This window comes from Carettochelys insculpta, chromosome 2, assembly GCF_033958435.1.
Source record: "Carettochelys insculpta isolate YL-2023 chromosome 2, ASM3395843v1, whole genome shotgun sequence".
NCBI classification, from domain to species: domain Eukaryota; kingdom Metazoa; phylum Chordata; order Testudines; family Carettochelyidae; genus Carettochelys; species Carettochelys insculpta.
In genome coordinates, this window is record NC_134138.1 from 275,436,720 (window position 1) to 275,451,989 (window position 15,270).

The 15,270-nt window shown below is 51.8% G+C and overlaps 1 protein-coding gene across 1 annotated transcript in view; it reads left to right on the forward strand.

Annotated features, from left to right (window-relative positions):
- Nucleotides 1–15,057, forward strand: part of KIF9 (kinesin family member 9) — a 42,498-nt gene extending 27,441 nt beyond the window's left edge. Inside the window, exons 17-22 of the mRNA XM_074986349.1 lie at nt 2,415–2,606; nt 4,180–4,388; nt 8,067–8,246; nt 10,819–10,934; nt 12,269–12,373; nt 14,843–15,057. Coding sequence (XP_074842450.1) covers nt 2,415–2,606; nt 4,180–4,388; nt 8,067–8,246; nt 10,819–10,934; nt 12,269–12,373; nt 14,843–14,950 — 910 coding nt within the window. The 3' untranslated portion in view covers nt 14,951–15,057. The remainder of the gene's footprint in view (nt 1–2,414; nt 2,607–4,179; nt 4,389–8,066; nt 8,247–10,818; nt 10,935–12,268; nt 12,374–14,842) is intronic.
- The last annotated feature ends 213 nt before the right edge of the window (nt 15,058–15,270 follow it).

Here is a 15,270-nt window from a genome sequence, read left to right on the forward strand (position 1 = left end):
TGTATCTTAGGGCTTGACTATAAACGATGGACTATGTGATGAGTCCTGGATGGAAGCTGGATGCATGGAGGTAACTGCCGCGGTCAGTGAGTTTCTGGTAGAGACTGATATTGATTTGGCCATCAGTGATTTGTACTGTGGTGTCTAGGAAGTGGATCTCTCATGTGGAATGGTCAAGGCTGAGACTGATGGTGGGGAGCAGGTTGTTGAAATCCTTGTGGAATTCTTCAAAGGTCTCTTTACCATGGGTCCAAATAATAAATACATCATCGGTGTACCATAAGGAAAGGAGCCGTAACAGGAGACAGGAGCTGAGGAGACATTGTTCTAAGTCAGCCATAAAAATGTCAGCATACTGTGGGGCCATGTGGGTGCCCGTAGCAGTGCCACTGGTCTGGAGGTATAAATTGTCCCCAAATCAGACATAGTTGTGGGTGAGAACAAAGTTACAGAGGTCAGGTACCAGACGTGCTGTGGCAGCATCTGGGATAGTGTTCCTGATGGCCTGTAGTCCATCTCTGAGACTTGTCCACTCCTGAAAGTCTTCCTTGTGGCATTGACATGTCACATCCTTTGCAATAACCAGGGATTTATGGGCTGCTTTGCACCCTGGGGGTGAGTAGCTATCCAAGGGAGAAGCTGTAGAGAAACAGCTCCAATAGCCCTTGTGATAGTCTGTGTTTGTCTCAGTGAGGAGATCCCGGCCTTCTGGGGTCAGTGTTGATACATGGCTGGGGCCTGGTCACAGAGACCATGGGCAGCATTTGACGCTTGTCTTTGAGGCAGACCCTGCCCTGCCTCTTCTGACTGAGGCCCCCGATGGCCTAGCTGAGGAGTGGGGCTCTGAGAGCTCATTGGGGGCAGGGGACGGTGGCTGAGAGCTCTGGGACCTTGGCAGTTTTCTGAGCCTGGAGCCCCTCCCTCATTCCTTCGCTCCTGCCCAGAGCCCCGCCGCTGGTCCCGCTGCCCTGCCCCTATTCAAGCTCCCCACTCCCACTCTATCCCCTCAGGCCCTGCCCCCAAGTCATTCCTCACCTCCATCCCCCACTGCTGCCCCAGGACCAGAAAACGCTCCTGTGCCCCCCACTCTGGCCCCAGGGCTAGAACAGGGAGCAAGAGTTCCTCTACCCCAGGGCCATGGCAAGCGGAGACCTTTCAGGGGCCACAAATCAGCCACTGCCCCTCTCCCCGGAGGCCTTTGGCTGGCGGAAGGTTAGCATCCCACTACCACCATTACGCGCCGCCCGTGACACTGACCAAACCTGCCCCTCAGAATGTGTCTTTGTCAGTGTCAATGTCCATGTGTCAGTGTCAGACGCAATACACTTGGTTTCGTGGGTGTCTGGTAAGTGCAGGATTAACTGCAAAGGATTAATTGTGTTTATTACAATAGCCCTGCAGGGCCAACCGAGAATGGGGCCCCATCATGGTAGGGGCTGTACCAGTACAGAGGGATTTACAGCCAAACTGAGCCAGACGGGCACAGGTAAGGGGTACAGGGTAGAACACACCAGCAGAGTGACCGGTGTGATTGCACCAAAGGACTTGTTAGTGCTTTTGTTGTTGTTGTGTAAGTTTAGTTAGAAGGGGGCCAGCAGAACGGGAAGGGAAGGGGGTGAGAGGCACAGAGTAGGGAGGAGGGGGTAAGAGGGGCCAGTGGGAAGTGAAGCTAAGCTGAAGTGACTAACAGGAGGGTCGGTGCAAACAGCCCATCAGCACAGGGCAGTCAGAACTGCAGAACGTTCTCTGAAAGTGCGGAGGCCCCTGGTCTAGCTGCTTCTGCTGCTGCTGGCTGGAGTCTCTGCCTGTTCTCCTTGTCTTTGTTCTCCAAGACTGCACCACCTGGGTCCTACCACCTGTGAGTAGGGGGCATCTCCCCTGCACGTTTCTGCATCTAGGAGGGGCACTGGGAGGTACTGCCCTGGTTGATGCCAGCGCTTCTCCACCCTAATGCAGCTTCCGTTGTCGTCTCTTTCATCTCACCTGGGACGTCCCTTACGGGACACACTCGGGCCAGATTAAGAAGATTCTCCACTCTTCTTCCTTAAACTGGACCTCGGGCTAAGCCAAGTCTTCTGAGCTTTGCCCCTAGGCTCCATGGAGAAGGAACACAGGTCCACTGAATGCTGCTTGCTCCAAGCAGGTACTTGTATATTCAATCCCTTGATGTGTCCTGACCAGGACCTTGTAACCTCTGTATGCAAATGTACATCTGTGGAGCTATCACAAGCAATTGATTCTGCCTGTGCTACTAATTCCTACAGGTTTTCTATTCAGGGAGCAGAACCTTCACTGTTAACTTCAGAGGAGCTGGTTTGGATGTCTAGTTCTTGAATGAGATCTGGTTTCTGCAGCGTAGTTTTCATGTCGTTGTTTTGTCAAATGTAGGAACTTTGCCATCTTTTTCTTCTTAGCCCCAGAAAGGAAGGATTTGGAAGTCCCATTTCAGGGAAAGAGCTGGATTCTGTTTCCCCATCAAGGAGTCAGCTGGTAACTTCTGCAAAGGATCTGGATGTGAAGGAGGGACAAATGCGGGAGCAGGATGCAGCTAGTATGGAAACACATCGCTCCGAGTCAGTGCCCAAGGAGGAGTCCCACCGGCCAAGGTAACCTTTCACCTTCATGGGGCACTTCCCATTTGCAAAGCTAAAGAGGTGGAGTCATCCAGGTTGCAAAGTCAGCCATAGTGCTGACAGTCTTGAGCTGGGGCTGAGGGGACTAAGTCTGTGTTGGGGACGGAGGGGACAGGACCAAAGCAGAAGAAGTAGTTTCCATTTTGCAGAAGCAACACAGTATTAGCTAGCCTCACCCTGTGGTATTGGGAGCTGGTTTTCTGTGGTTTCACCTGGCTGTTTGTAGTGGTGCTGCAATGGGGCACCACGAACATACCAAGGAGTGGTTCGTGTGTGGATTTCAGGGGAGTAATACCCCAGTCTGGTTTGTCTCCTGGTTTTGGACCTTTCGGGTTTGGCATGCCTGACTTCCCAGCTGGGTCCAGCTCCCTCTGCCTTTGAGGTGAGCCAATGGCCAAACTCGAGCCATTGCCCCTGGCAGCATCCACCCTGTTTCTGCTCTCTGGTGTTGGAAAACCTCCCTGCCTCCAGCAAAGGAATTAAGTCCGTTAGACGTGCGTGTCTGTAAGCGGCAATGTCCTTAACACATTGTTCTGATGCTGATGCTGCTTTGGGACTTTACATTCATAACACTTACCACAGATTAACTCATTAAGCTTCACATCTCCGTGGTGAGGTTAGGTTGTATTGTCACCATTCGCATGGTGGGGTCTTGAAGGCTTGACCAAGATTGGGCAGGATGCCCTCAGGCTGGTATCTCTCTAGCTTTGTAAGGTAACTCCTTGCTTAATGTTGTAGTTATGTTCCTGAAAAATGCTGCATTAAGCAAAATGGTGTTAACCAAATCCCATTTCCCCATAAGAATTGATGTAAATCGGGCTGAGGTTCCAGGGAAATGTTTTGCAGCAGGTCACACCGTATAATTTTTAAACACATAATTTAATACTGCACACAGCAATGATAGTAGTGGAGCTTGGTTGAGATGGTGAAGACAGAGGGTGTCATATGTCCCAGCAGATGTCTTGCTACTCAATCAAAAACAAGCAGTCCTGAAGCATCTTAAAGATTAACACATTTATTTATTAGGTAATGAGCTTTCCTGGGTAAGACCCACTCTTCAGACTTGGAGCACATAATAAGAAGCCAGTGTTTATAGAGCAGGGAGGGGAAAAAGGAAGGAGGAGGAGCGAAAAAAAGGGAGGGGGCTCACCAGTCACTAATAGGACCTGTGGAAGAAGTAAATTGAGTTAAGTGGGCTGAAGCCATTCCTGAGAAGATCAAAGGTGGAGAAATTGTCCTTATAATGAGAAAGATAATTAATTGAGATCTTGTTAAGTCCCGTGTTAAATGTGTCAGACTTGCAAATGAATTCCAGTTTAGCTGTTGCCCTCTGTAATCCTGTGGTAAAATCCTTTTGTAGAAGAATGGCTACTTTTAAATCCAAGAGTACCACGGTGCTCCAAGGGCCCATGGGTTCCGAACGGGCCCTGCGAGATGTCACTTACAGACATAGACTATCAGTCTGTTTGGATGTAGCGAGGCAGTCCTGACACTGGACAGCAACTGACCCCTCCTGGACTTTCTCTTTTTCTGAACCCTGGCATAGTTCCCCTCCCTCCAAGCTGGTGGCATTTGAGGAGTTTAAAAGCGAGCGAGGAAGCGAAATCAACCGGATCTTTAAGGAGAACAAAGCCATCCTCAGCGACAGGAAGAAGAAAGCCAGCGAGGTCGCCCGCCACCTCAACCTGATAAAACAGGAGATGGACATCACCAAACAGGCGCTTGAGGCTCAGAAGAAGGAGAGGGAGGAGCAAGGTAAGTGGCCATTGGACAGCACAGATCTGAGCAGGGAAAAGGGAGCACTTGTTTCATTTCTTGGAGCTGCAACTGTTGAGACACATCACGTAACACCTGTGCTATGCCACAGGCAGGAGTGGAAGTCAAAGACAGGAACCAGCCTTCACCTTGACTTTGAGTCTCAGTGATTGACACTGAGCCTGTGACTGCCCTTCTGTGTGTAACCCCAGAGACACTGAGACCACTGCCAAGGGGAGTGAAGTCTCTGTTCCACAGCCTTGGCTGAGAGCCAGCTGGCCTGTAGCTCGGGGAGAGGGAGTAGAGCCAGCCTTACACGTGCAGCAAACCCTCGACATACGCGGCTTCACATTGCACGTAACTCGCCTTAACGCGAGTTGAGAACAACTTGCTGCTGCTCTGCAGCCCCTTCTCCCTGCCTTTCCCCAGCCACACGGCTGTCAGCCTGACAGTGGTGCCACTAGGGGAAGGCAGGGAGAAGGCTTTTAGCTGACAGCTGTGTGGCTGGGGGAAGGCAGGGAGAAGCAGACAAGAAAACAACCAGCCCAGGTGGACTGTTCAGTTTCCTGGGTCCCGCAAGCTGCAGGGAGCTGGGAACCAAGCAGCAGCCTGGCTCCCAGCTCCCCTCTGCTTGCAGAGCTGGGAAACTGACCAGGGCAGCAGCCTTGGTCAGTTTTGTGGCTCCAAGGAGTGGAGAGGAGCTGGGAGCCAGGCTGCTCCCGGTTCCTGGCTCCCCTCCACTGGCTGGAGCCAAGATACTGACCAAGGTTACTGCCCTGGTCAGTTTTCCAGCACTTCAAGCTTCCCAGCTCTCTGCCACTTGGTTGTCATCTCCCCATGCTTGTGGGACCCGGGAAACTGACCATCACATAGCTGGTCGGTTTCATGAGTCGCACAAGTGGTGGGGAGACAAACAAGGCTGTCCTCTGGTTCCTGGCCACTCTGGGAGCCAGAAAACTGAGCTCCTGCAAGCCCAGGAGAGATGTGAACCAGGCCCCTGGCTCCCCGCCTGACTTGCATGAAAATCTGAGTTACATAGGGGTTGCAGGAACGCAACCTCCATGTAACTCGAGGGTTTACTGTAGTAGACACAATGTATATTTTCATTTTAGTAAGGGCTTTGACAGTCCTATATGACATTCTCATAAGTAAACAAGGGAAGTGTGGTCTAGATGAGATTACTATGGGGTGGGTCCGTGTAAGAGTCCCGAGACGCCCAGCCCTTGGCCTAGGGCAGGCGGCCCCCGAAAGGGGTTAGAACACCAGCCCCACACTCAGTTCGGGGCGGTCAGCAGTTCACCGTTACAATACAATGCAGGGCAGCAGTTCTCAATAGCAATACAGTACCGGCCCAGCCCTCAGTTCAGGGCGGGCAGCAGTTCACAATAGTAGTACAGTACCAGCCCAGCCCTCAGTTCAGGGCAGGCAGCAGTTCACAGTCGTAACACAATCCCAGCCCAGCCCTCAGTCCAGGGCGGGGCAGCAACACAAGGGTTTGAGCACAGGCCCCAGCCCTCAGTTTGGGGCGGGGCAACAGCACAAGGGTTTGAGCACAGGCCCAGCACAGGCTGGCCCTGTCAAGGACGCGGTAGGGGGTCGCAGGCCCTCCCATTCCACTGCGACCCGGCCCAGGGCCCTGGGGGTCGCTCACACATGACCACGGCAGTGGGGATCCAGGCCGCAACACACTGCCATGGGTTCGGGAGCGTCGTTCCCCAGGCTACTTCCTACCTCTACCTCCACTGGCAGAAGGTCCCAGTCCATTTGGTCAGGGGGTCCCGTACGGTCGGTCTCCTCCAAATCGTCCACCTTCGGGGGCTCCGGCCAGTCGCTCATATCAATGTCATTGGGATAGTCGGGCAGCGGTAGCACAGTGGACCCGAGGCGATCCTGGGCCTGAGGGCTGCAGGGATCCGCCGGGACTCTGGGGCAGGCCGCTCCTGGGGCTTCTTCCAAGGCAGGGGGTCTCCGCCGGCATGAGGGTCCTGGCAGGTCTGAGAAGTCCGGGTAGTCCCCCTGGGGCATCTGGATCCGGGGTTGTTCGGAGCTGCTGGGGGCTTGCTCCTCCGGCCCGGCCGGGCAGCGACAGGCCCTCTGCCCTTGGCACCAGGGAGCTCATGCAGGTGCGTCCTCCCTGCCCGGAGGCCCAGGCTTTAATGGGTCCCAAGCCCTGCCCTTGGCCTTTCTAGCCCTGGGCCCCGCCCTCTGAGGGGCGGGCCTCTGGTGTTCTGGTTCCGGGCCCGCCCACCAGGGCCTCTGCGCGGCCTCCTCTGCCTCTGAGTCAGCAGGAGGCCATACTGACTCACTACAGTCCACTACAGTTTGAAAGGCTGTCCTCAAAGAGTGGTTATCAATGGTTCACTGTCAAACTGGGAGAGTGTATCTACTGGGGTCCCACAGTGGTCAGTCCTGGGTCCGGTACTATTTAACATTCGTGGATTGGATAATGGAGTGGAGAGTATGCTTATCAAATTTGCAGATCACACCAAGGTGAGAGGAGTTGCAAGCCCTTTGGACACAGGCTTAGAATTGAAAATAACCGTAAAAATTCAAAGAATTAGTTTAAAATCAACAAGATAAAATTCAGTAAAGATAATTCCACTTAGGAAGGGAAAATCAGGTGGACAAGCCAAACGAGTAACACCACAGAAAAGGATCTGGGGGTGATAGTGAAGCCCAGATGGAATAGGAGTCAGCAACGTAATGCAGTTGTGGAGAAGACTCATGTCATTCTAGGGTGTACTAAAAAGCGTGTTGAAGGTAAGCCCTGGGAGGTAATTCTCATGCTCTGCTCAGCACTGCTGAGGTCTCAGTGGGAGTCCTGTATCCAGTTGTGGGTACCACACTTTAGGAAAGATGGGGACAAGATGGAGAGAGTCCAGAGGAGATTAACAAAAGCTCTCAAAGGTTTTAAAAAATTCTGACCTCTGAGGAAAGGTTTAATACAGGGGCACATTTATTGTGAGGAGGGGCCTGATAATTGCCTTCAACTATGTTAAGAGCTGTTTTAAAGAGGAGGGTCATCAGCTGTTCTCCACGTGCACTGAAGGTAGGAGAAGAAGTAACAGGTGTCATCTGCAGCAAGGGCAAATTAGGTTAGATATTAGCAAAAACTTTTAAACTATAAAAGTAGTTCAATTCTAATTGGAGTCCTAAGGGAGGTTGTGGGCTCCCCGTTATTGGTGGTTTCTAAGAACTGGCTGGACAAAGACCTTCCAAAGATGGCATCATGCCTCAGCTCAAAGGCCTGGACTTGATGACTTCTCAGGGTGCTGTCCAGCCCTACATTTCTATGTTTCTATGGAAATGTGACCAAGGAGAGGTTTTCATCTGGGAGGAAGCGGGGTGCTAACGTTCTTTGGAGAGGGTGACAAATTTATTTCCAGTGTCTTGCCTTCGCAGGCCAGTCCTGCTCTCAATAAAATCGGCAAGTTTGGCAATAAGAACAATATGTGCAAGCCCTATGTTATACCTTCACACTGTTTGTCTTGTAAGAGTTACTGGGGCATCCCAGTCAGCCCATTCCTCGTTGTGTACCTCTTGGATTAGGGAGAAACTGAGATGTGAGCTGTTGGGATTTGAACGGTGTATCTAAGAAAGGTCAATTGTGTGGTCAGCATCTATGTATAAGTCCACTCATTTAAACTCATCATATGACATCCTTTTCCCACCCTACAGGGGAGTACGTGAATGAGGAAGGACAGGTCATAATTGACGAGGAAGAATTTTTACTGATTATGAAACTTAAGAGTCTGAAGAAACAGTACAGGTCTGATTTCGATGAACTGCGGGACCTAAAAGCCGAAATCCAGTACTGTCAGCACCTGGTGGATCAGTGTCGCAACAGATTAATCACAGGTACTCATGTGGTAGGAAACGGAATGGACTTTGGCGAGTGCATTCGATAGCACTCCGCTCTCTGGGCCCGTGCTGTGTTCACAGAACAGGTGGGCAGATATTTAAATGACATTTGCATCTGAAAAATTGGAAGCCTCTCAAATGTGGGGACCCTTGAGTCCCAGCCACCCTGGAATGGGATTTTTTAAACACCGTTGGAGCTGGGATTCTGTAAGTGTTCCAGCCCCCATTTCAAATGGGACATGCGGCTCCTACAGATCCTGTTCCTTCCCTGTTAACACAGTCACTCTTTATTCAGATGCTTTGCTGCAACTAGAGAGGTCACCATGTTAGTCTGTATTCTAACAAAACAAAACAGTCATGTCACACTTTAAAGACTAACAAAATGATTTATTAGGTGCTGAGGTTTTGTGAAGAAAGCTCGTCACCTAATAAATCATTTTGTTAGTCTTCAAAGTGCGACATGACTGCTGCTTTGTTTTGTTGCAACTAGTGATCATTGACTGCAGTGGGGCCAGGATTTCGCCATCCCCTTGTTTGACACAGGGGTTTGTGGCGCAGGCACAGTGCTGGGCCCACACTTGAACCAGAGGCTGTTGTTTTTGCACCTTTCCAAAGCCCCTAAGAATTCAGTGCTCCTCAAATCCCTGTGTTGCTGGATGGGGCCTTGTCTCTGGTCCCTACATTTTAGCATGGGCCTTCTCCCCAGTTTCTTCTTTGTTCAGACGAGTCTTGTTTCTGGTACAAGTGAACTTGGAAAGAGATGCAGCACCCCATCCTGGAGCATCTCATTTGGGCCAGGGTCTAAGTTTGGTCCCTGGATTTGACCCAATATGTTTGATGACATTAGATGTTTTGGCATCAAAGTGCTCAGCATTTGGAAGTTGTGCGGTGCTTTTTTTTCCTCCAAACATGCCAGGGCACACGCTTGCACCTCTCAGGAGCAATCTACACTGAAACAAACACCATGAGTTAGGGAAATGTGCCTAAAGCCAATTCCTAACCACAAATCCTTGCCACTGGCGTGAGCGGGATCAGGATTTGGCACATATTTGGGGCTGCAGGTATCTGTTCGTTTGAATATGCAGGCAATGGTGTGCCCTTTCATACAAACCCACTTGATGATTTTATGTAATTCGGAGGTGATTCAGTCATACCAGGGAATAATGCTGATGGCTTTCTAGGCATGTCAGGAGCACCTGGGAAAAGCAGGGCTTGGCGTTTGGCTGCCTGCCTTCAGCCATGCTTTCCAGGCATGAAATGAACGCAGGACATTCCTGGGGGATTACCGTGCTTCTCAGGGTTAATTCCCTCCCATTAGCCCTAAGCCTGAGCGCACCAGAGGAATGTGGCCTTAGAGATGGGTGTGAGTAATAAGAATGTAAGTTCAAACAGTGCTGCTCTGCCTCTTGTGTGTTCTCAGTTGCTATTATGGGATAGCAAAGTGGTTGTTAGAAATAGAGAAGTGGTTGTTTCCCTCTCTTCAGCACTGGTGAGGCCACATCTGGAATACTGTGTCCAGTTTTGGGCCCCCCAGTATAAAAAGGATGTGGATGTGCTGGAGCAGGTTCAGCGGAGGGCAACAAAAATGGTTGAGGGGCTGGAGCACATGACCTATAAGGAGAGGCTGAGGGATCTGGGCTTGTTTAGTTTACAGAAGAGAAGACTGAGGGGTGATTTAATAGCAGCCTTCAAATTCCTGAAGGGGGGTTCGAAGGAGTATGCAGAGAGACTGTTCTCAGTAGTGACGGATGGCAGAACGAGGAGCAATGGTCTCAAATTACAGTGGAGGAGGTCGAGGTTGGATATTAGGAAAATATCCTTCACCACCAGGAGGGTGGTGAAGAACTGGAATATGTTGCCTAGAGAGGTGGTGGAATCTCCATCCCTAGAGGTTTTTAAGTCCGGGCTTGACAAGGTCCTGGCTGGGATGACTTAGTGGGGGTTGATCCTGCTTGAAGCAGAGGGGCTGGACTACCAGACTTCCTGAGGTCCCTTCCAGCCCTAGGATTCTACGATGGCAAGGGGCTCGGCTCAGTTAGCACTGGAGGCAAAGCCTGACTAAAATATGCTCACTGCTTAAAATAGCTCCTTCCAAGTTTCCAAATGTCAGCTTGCAAAATCACCGAGAGTTTGTCTGTCTGTATCTTCACAGAACAGCAGTTTTGTAGCACCTTAAACACTAACAAAGTCATTTATTAGATAATGAGCTTTCGTGGGGCAGACCCACTTGTTCAGGTGCGGAAATTCTGAATTTCCAGAGAAATCTGAATGTTCCGCAAAAGTTTATCCCCTCATAAATTATTTTGTTAGCTTGAAAAATGTTTTCCTCTCTAGCACGATGTAGGAAGTGCGCCCTCTAGTGGCAGAGACTGTTCAGTGCCTCCTTCCCATTTAATGGCGGAGGACGAGGAGCAGCCCCCAAAACGCCATGGTTCAGCCTCTGGCAGGACTCAAGTCACTAACTCCTGCCCAGGTTTAGGCGACTGTGGAGGTGCAGGTCCAGGAAAAGCACAGCGCCCCCCCCCTTTGTTACTGCAGCCTTCTTCATTGCTCCCACTTTGTCTTCCAGAATTTGAAATCTGGTACAACGAGTCCTTCCTTATCCCCGAGGATGTGCAGGAAGCTCTCAGACCCGGAGGCAACATCAGACCTGGAATGATTCCCATGAACAGAGTCCTGTGTCTGGTGAGCTGTGCGGGGAGGCCTGCCCTGCTGGACAGCCGTGTGTCATGCCCTTATCACAGGCACAGCCAGGGCTGGGGAGAGGAGGGAGGTTTCCTGCTCTGGCCTTTCTTGGGTTCAGTGAGGTGCAGCCCGGGAGATGCCAGCTGGGGGAAGCAGGTAGCAGCTACTAACACCTGCCGGCTTTTTGCAGTGTGGTTTACTTTTACTCATGGCCACGCTAAACTCACCGCTGTTGAGCCCAGTGTATGGCCATCTGCTTGATGTCCACAACCAGGCAAGCAGTCAAGAAGGCACAGGAAGCATGAGGGTTTCTTTCCAATCTCCATCATCAGCTACGTTAAGAGGTTAAAAATGGCCACACTGGGTCAGACCAAAAGTCCATCTAGCCCAGTGTCCTGTCTTCTGACAGTGGCCGGTGTCAGGTGCCCCAAAGGGAATGAACAAAACGGGGGATCATCAAGTGATCCCTCCCTTGTCACTCATTCCTGGCTTCTGGCAAACAGAGGCTCAGGACACCACCCCTGCCCATCCTGGCTAACAGCCACTGATGGACCTAACCTCCATGGATTTATCTAGTTCTTTTTTTTTTTTTTGAACCTATTACAGTTTTGACCCTAACAAGGTCCCCTGGCAGGGAGTTCCACAGGTTGACTGTGTGTTGCGTGAAGAAATACTGCCTTTTGTTTGTTTAAAATCTGCTAACCTAGTCCTCTACCACTGCAACTTGAAGCCATTGTTGCTCATTCTGTCACGTGTCAGCCTCTCTCCATCCTCTTTGGATCCCTTGATCCTGCTTCAGGTAGTTGAAGGCTCCTGTCAAATCTCCCCTCATTGTTCTCTTTTGTAGACTAAATCCAAATCCCTCAGCCTCTCCTCCTAGGTCATGTGTTCCAGCCCCTGGATCATTTTTGTCACCCTCCACTGGACTCTCTCCAGTGCGACCACATCTGTTCTGTAATAGGGGGCCCAGAACTGGATGCAATACTCTAGATGTGGCCTCACCAATGCCAAATAAAGGGGAATAACCACTTCCCTAGATCGGCTGGCAATGCTTCTACCTCTGGTGGCTTCTCCCAGGTACCTCTCTGGTTCTCAGAACCCCTATCTCGGGGCTTTCCACGGGAGCCAGAGCTGTTCCCTGTGGTTCCTATCACTGTGCTTCCTTGTGCCTTTCATTCTGGGCCCCAGATGTTCACCATGCTACCACCTGACCCATTCATCTGACCCTCTCTAGCTGGGATGCAGCTAATTGCAGCAGCAGAACTGATCCTAATCCCCCTCCCAGGGGCCAGTCACCCTGTGACAGCGGAGGTCTCTCCTTCTCTTCCTCCCAGGACGAGGATGAGCAGGAGCGGTTTGACCGACTGCAGGGGGAGGTCTTGCCGGCCTGTCCAGATTCCATCTCTTTCTACAATGCCAAAATGAAGACTGATCAGAAGGTAGCGTGACGCGGTGCCCAGCTGCACGGGCCACACGTGGGTTTGTCAGCGTCTGTGGGTAACACAAAGCTGTGCCAGGCTTTTCCTTAGGGAGTAAATGCCCTGTGTGCAGGATGGGGCACTGGCAATACCCTCTGAAACAGCCCCTGGTTGGGGATACGGCTCAAAGAGCTGCTTGCAGCCCGTTTCTGGCTCCTCCTCCGACTCCAGGGACTGGCCATTGGCGGCCAGGTATTGCAGGAGCTGGGTGACCATCCGTCCTGGTTTTGGCGGGACGGCCCTATATTTCAGGTGCCAGGAAGGCGCCCTGACTTATTTTAACAAAGGGGCTAATTGTCCCGTATCCGGCCCCCTGCTGGCACGCAGGCGCTGGCTGGAGAGCATATACTCATGTGCTCTCTGGCCACACCAGAGCCAGCAGGGGCCCCCACAGAGGGAGAGGGATGTTAGGGCACTGGGGTGGCTGCCTCCTCCTTCCCAGCTCCCCAAGGTGCAGGGAGCCCACTTTTGTGGCTGCTGCCCAGTTCCCAGCTCCCCGGGGCTTGGTGAAGCTGGGAGGAACACCAGCTCCGCTGTCACCTCCTTCCCAGTGCCCCGAGGTGTGGGGCAGCCAAGGAGGCCCACCAGGGTAACAGCCCTTGGCAGCTGCTCTCCATCCCCACATATCTCCCTGTTCTGTATTTGGGATGGGGGAGATATGGTCACCAGGTGCAGGAGGAACTCGGAATTTCTTCCACTCACTCAGCACGTCTCAGAGGGGAGCCGTGTTAGTCTGTACCTGCAAAAGCAACGAGAAGTCCTGTGGCACCTGGTAGACGACCAGATATTTTGGACCATCAGCTTTTGTGGGCAAAGCCTTTAAGGGCCAGGGCCTGAGTAAAATGGCTTTGATGACAATGGCACTACACTGATGTACCCCAGCTGAGGGCCCCGCCAGTGTAGTGCAGTGTCTTGTGCTCTGGCATTGCCAGGGGAGTGTCTCTCAGTACAGAGACACGTAGGACTTCCCCTCCCCAGGCTGGCGGGGGCTGGGAGCTCTGGACAAGAGGTGCTATTGGCATGTTACTTTGCCCCCCCTCCCAGTTCTTGCTGGGACTTTTAACAAAGCCCGTCAAGGGACTGGGGATCTAGCTGCTTTCTGGCTCAGCAGGGAAATTCTGCATATTCAGCTCCGTGCTGGGGAGCCGTTGATACCATGGTGCCTGGCATGGTCAGGCAGGGCCTCTCCTACTGTCCCAGAACTGCCTGTTCGGGCTGATGTTCTCACCAGCACAGCTAAGGCAGTGGGGGCAGACAGCCTGAGTCTGTGACTGGATCCACCTGCTTAGTGTCATAGCAAACACGCACAGCATGAGGCGCTTGAAAGGACTGTGAATTGACCCTGTGGAACTGGATCCCACAGGATATTTCTAGGCCAAGAGATTAGCAGGAGTCAAAAAAAGACGGGACACCTCTGTGGGGAAGGGTGAAACAGGGCGAGTTCCCCTGTGCCAGAGCACACACACTCACTTAGCTCAAAGTGGGAGTCGGGGCAGCTCAGCAAGGGCGCAGCTCGAGAGGGAATTGCAGAGTGCAGCTGCAGGGACAGGTCTCATGCTGGGTGTCAGGGGTGAGTAAAATAACCCACCTGGAAGGTTGGTTTTTCCACTGGGGGAAGGTAAAGAAGCCAGATCTGGCCTTGCACCAGCCCAGGCAGCAGGCTGGGGCAGTACCTCCTGGACAACCCAGGTTGGGATTGATCCTGCTTGAAGCAGGGGGCTGGACTAGATGACCTCCTGAGGTCCCTTCCAGCCCCAGGATTCTGTGATTCTATGAGGAGGGGCTGTGCCCAGGCTAAGGCAGGGGCAGGGCGGAGGTTTGTTTTTGTGGCTGCATTTTACAACTTTATGTTAATAAAGAAACCAAACCCCAAGACTGGCCGTGATTGGCTGAGAGGCAGAGTGCAGTTTACTTAAGGAGCCCTGGAGAAGGGGAAACCTACGGCAGAGGGCAACAGAGGCACCCCAGGCCACAAGGGCTGCCACATTACAGCACATCCAGGCTTAAAGTAGGAAGGAACTAAACCAACTCCTCTCCCACAACCTTCAGCCGACAGGGGTTAGGAGAAACCTGTCCCGGTGGACAGGTTATCCAATGGCTGCCCGCTACTGGGTTTCTTGCACTCTCTTCTGAATTAGGTGGGACTGGCCTGTGTTGGAGATGGGTTAGAATCCTAGAACACTAGAACTGGAAGGCACCTCAAGAGGTCATTGAGTCCAGTCGCTGCGCTCACAGCAGGACCACACACCGTCCAGGTGACTGGGCTCGGAGGGGCTCTGGCAGTTCACACGTTCCTGACCAGGATGACTTTTCCATCTGCGTGTGAAACCAGGGAAAGTAATATGCTGGCTCTGATACCCATCTCTGCATCTTAACTTGTCTTGAGGAACGGAAGCCGTTTTAATAACTAGGTATCTTTTCTGTTATCAGCGCAAGTATTTGCGAGCTGTGACCGCACTCCAGCAAATGCAAAGGAAACCGGGACGCATCACAGCTACGGTGAAGGACAAACCTCCAGCTGTGCTCCATGTCATATAGCAGGTGCAGGACAGAGCCCTTTGCATACACTTTTGTAGTGGGAAGTGAACACATTGACCTCAAAAAACTGTCAGCACTGATTTTCATGCTAGACTTATCAAGCAATAAACCTGAGCTAGTGACAAATCGCTGTGGTACGCTAGAATGAAGGCTTGTGCTAGCGAAAGTAGAGTCCTCCTTGGCCAGAGGGGAAGATAAAATACAGGTGAATTAGTTGAATGAGGAAAACTTGTCTCCTTGCATCAGAGAAATGCATGGTACAGGTGAGCTGCAGAGGAAAGAAAACCGAGCTTGTGCCTCTTTGGGATGGATGCATTTTT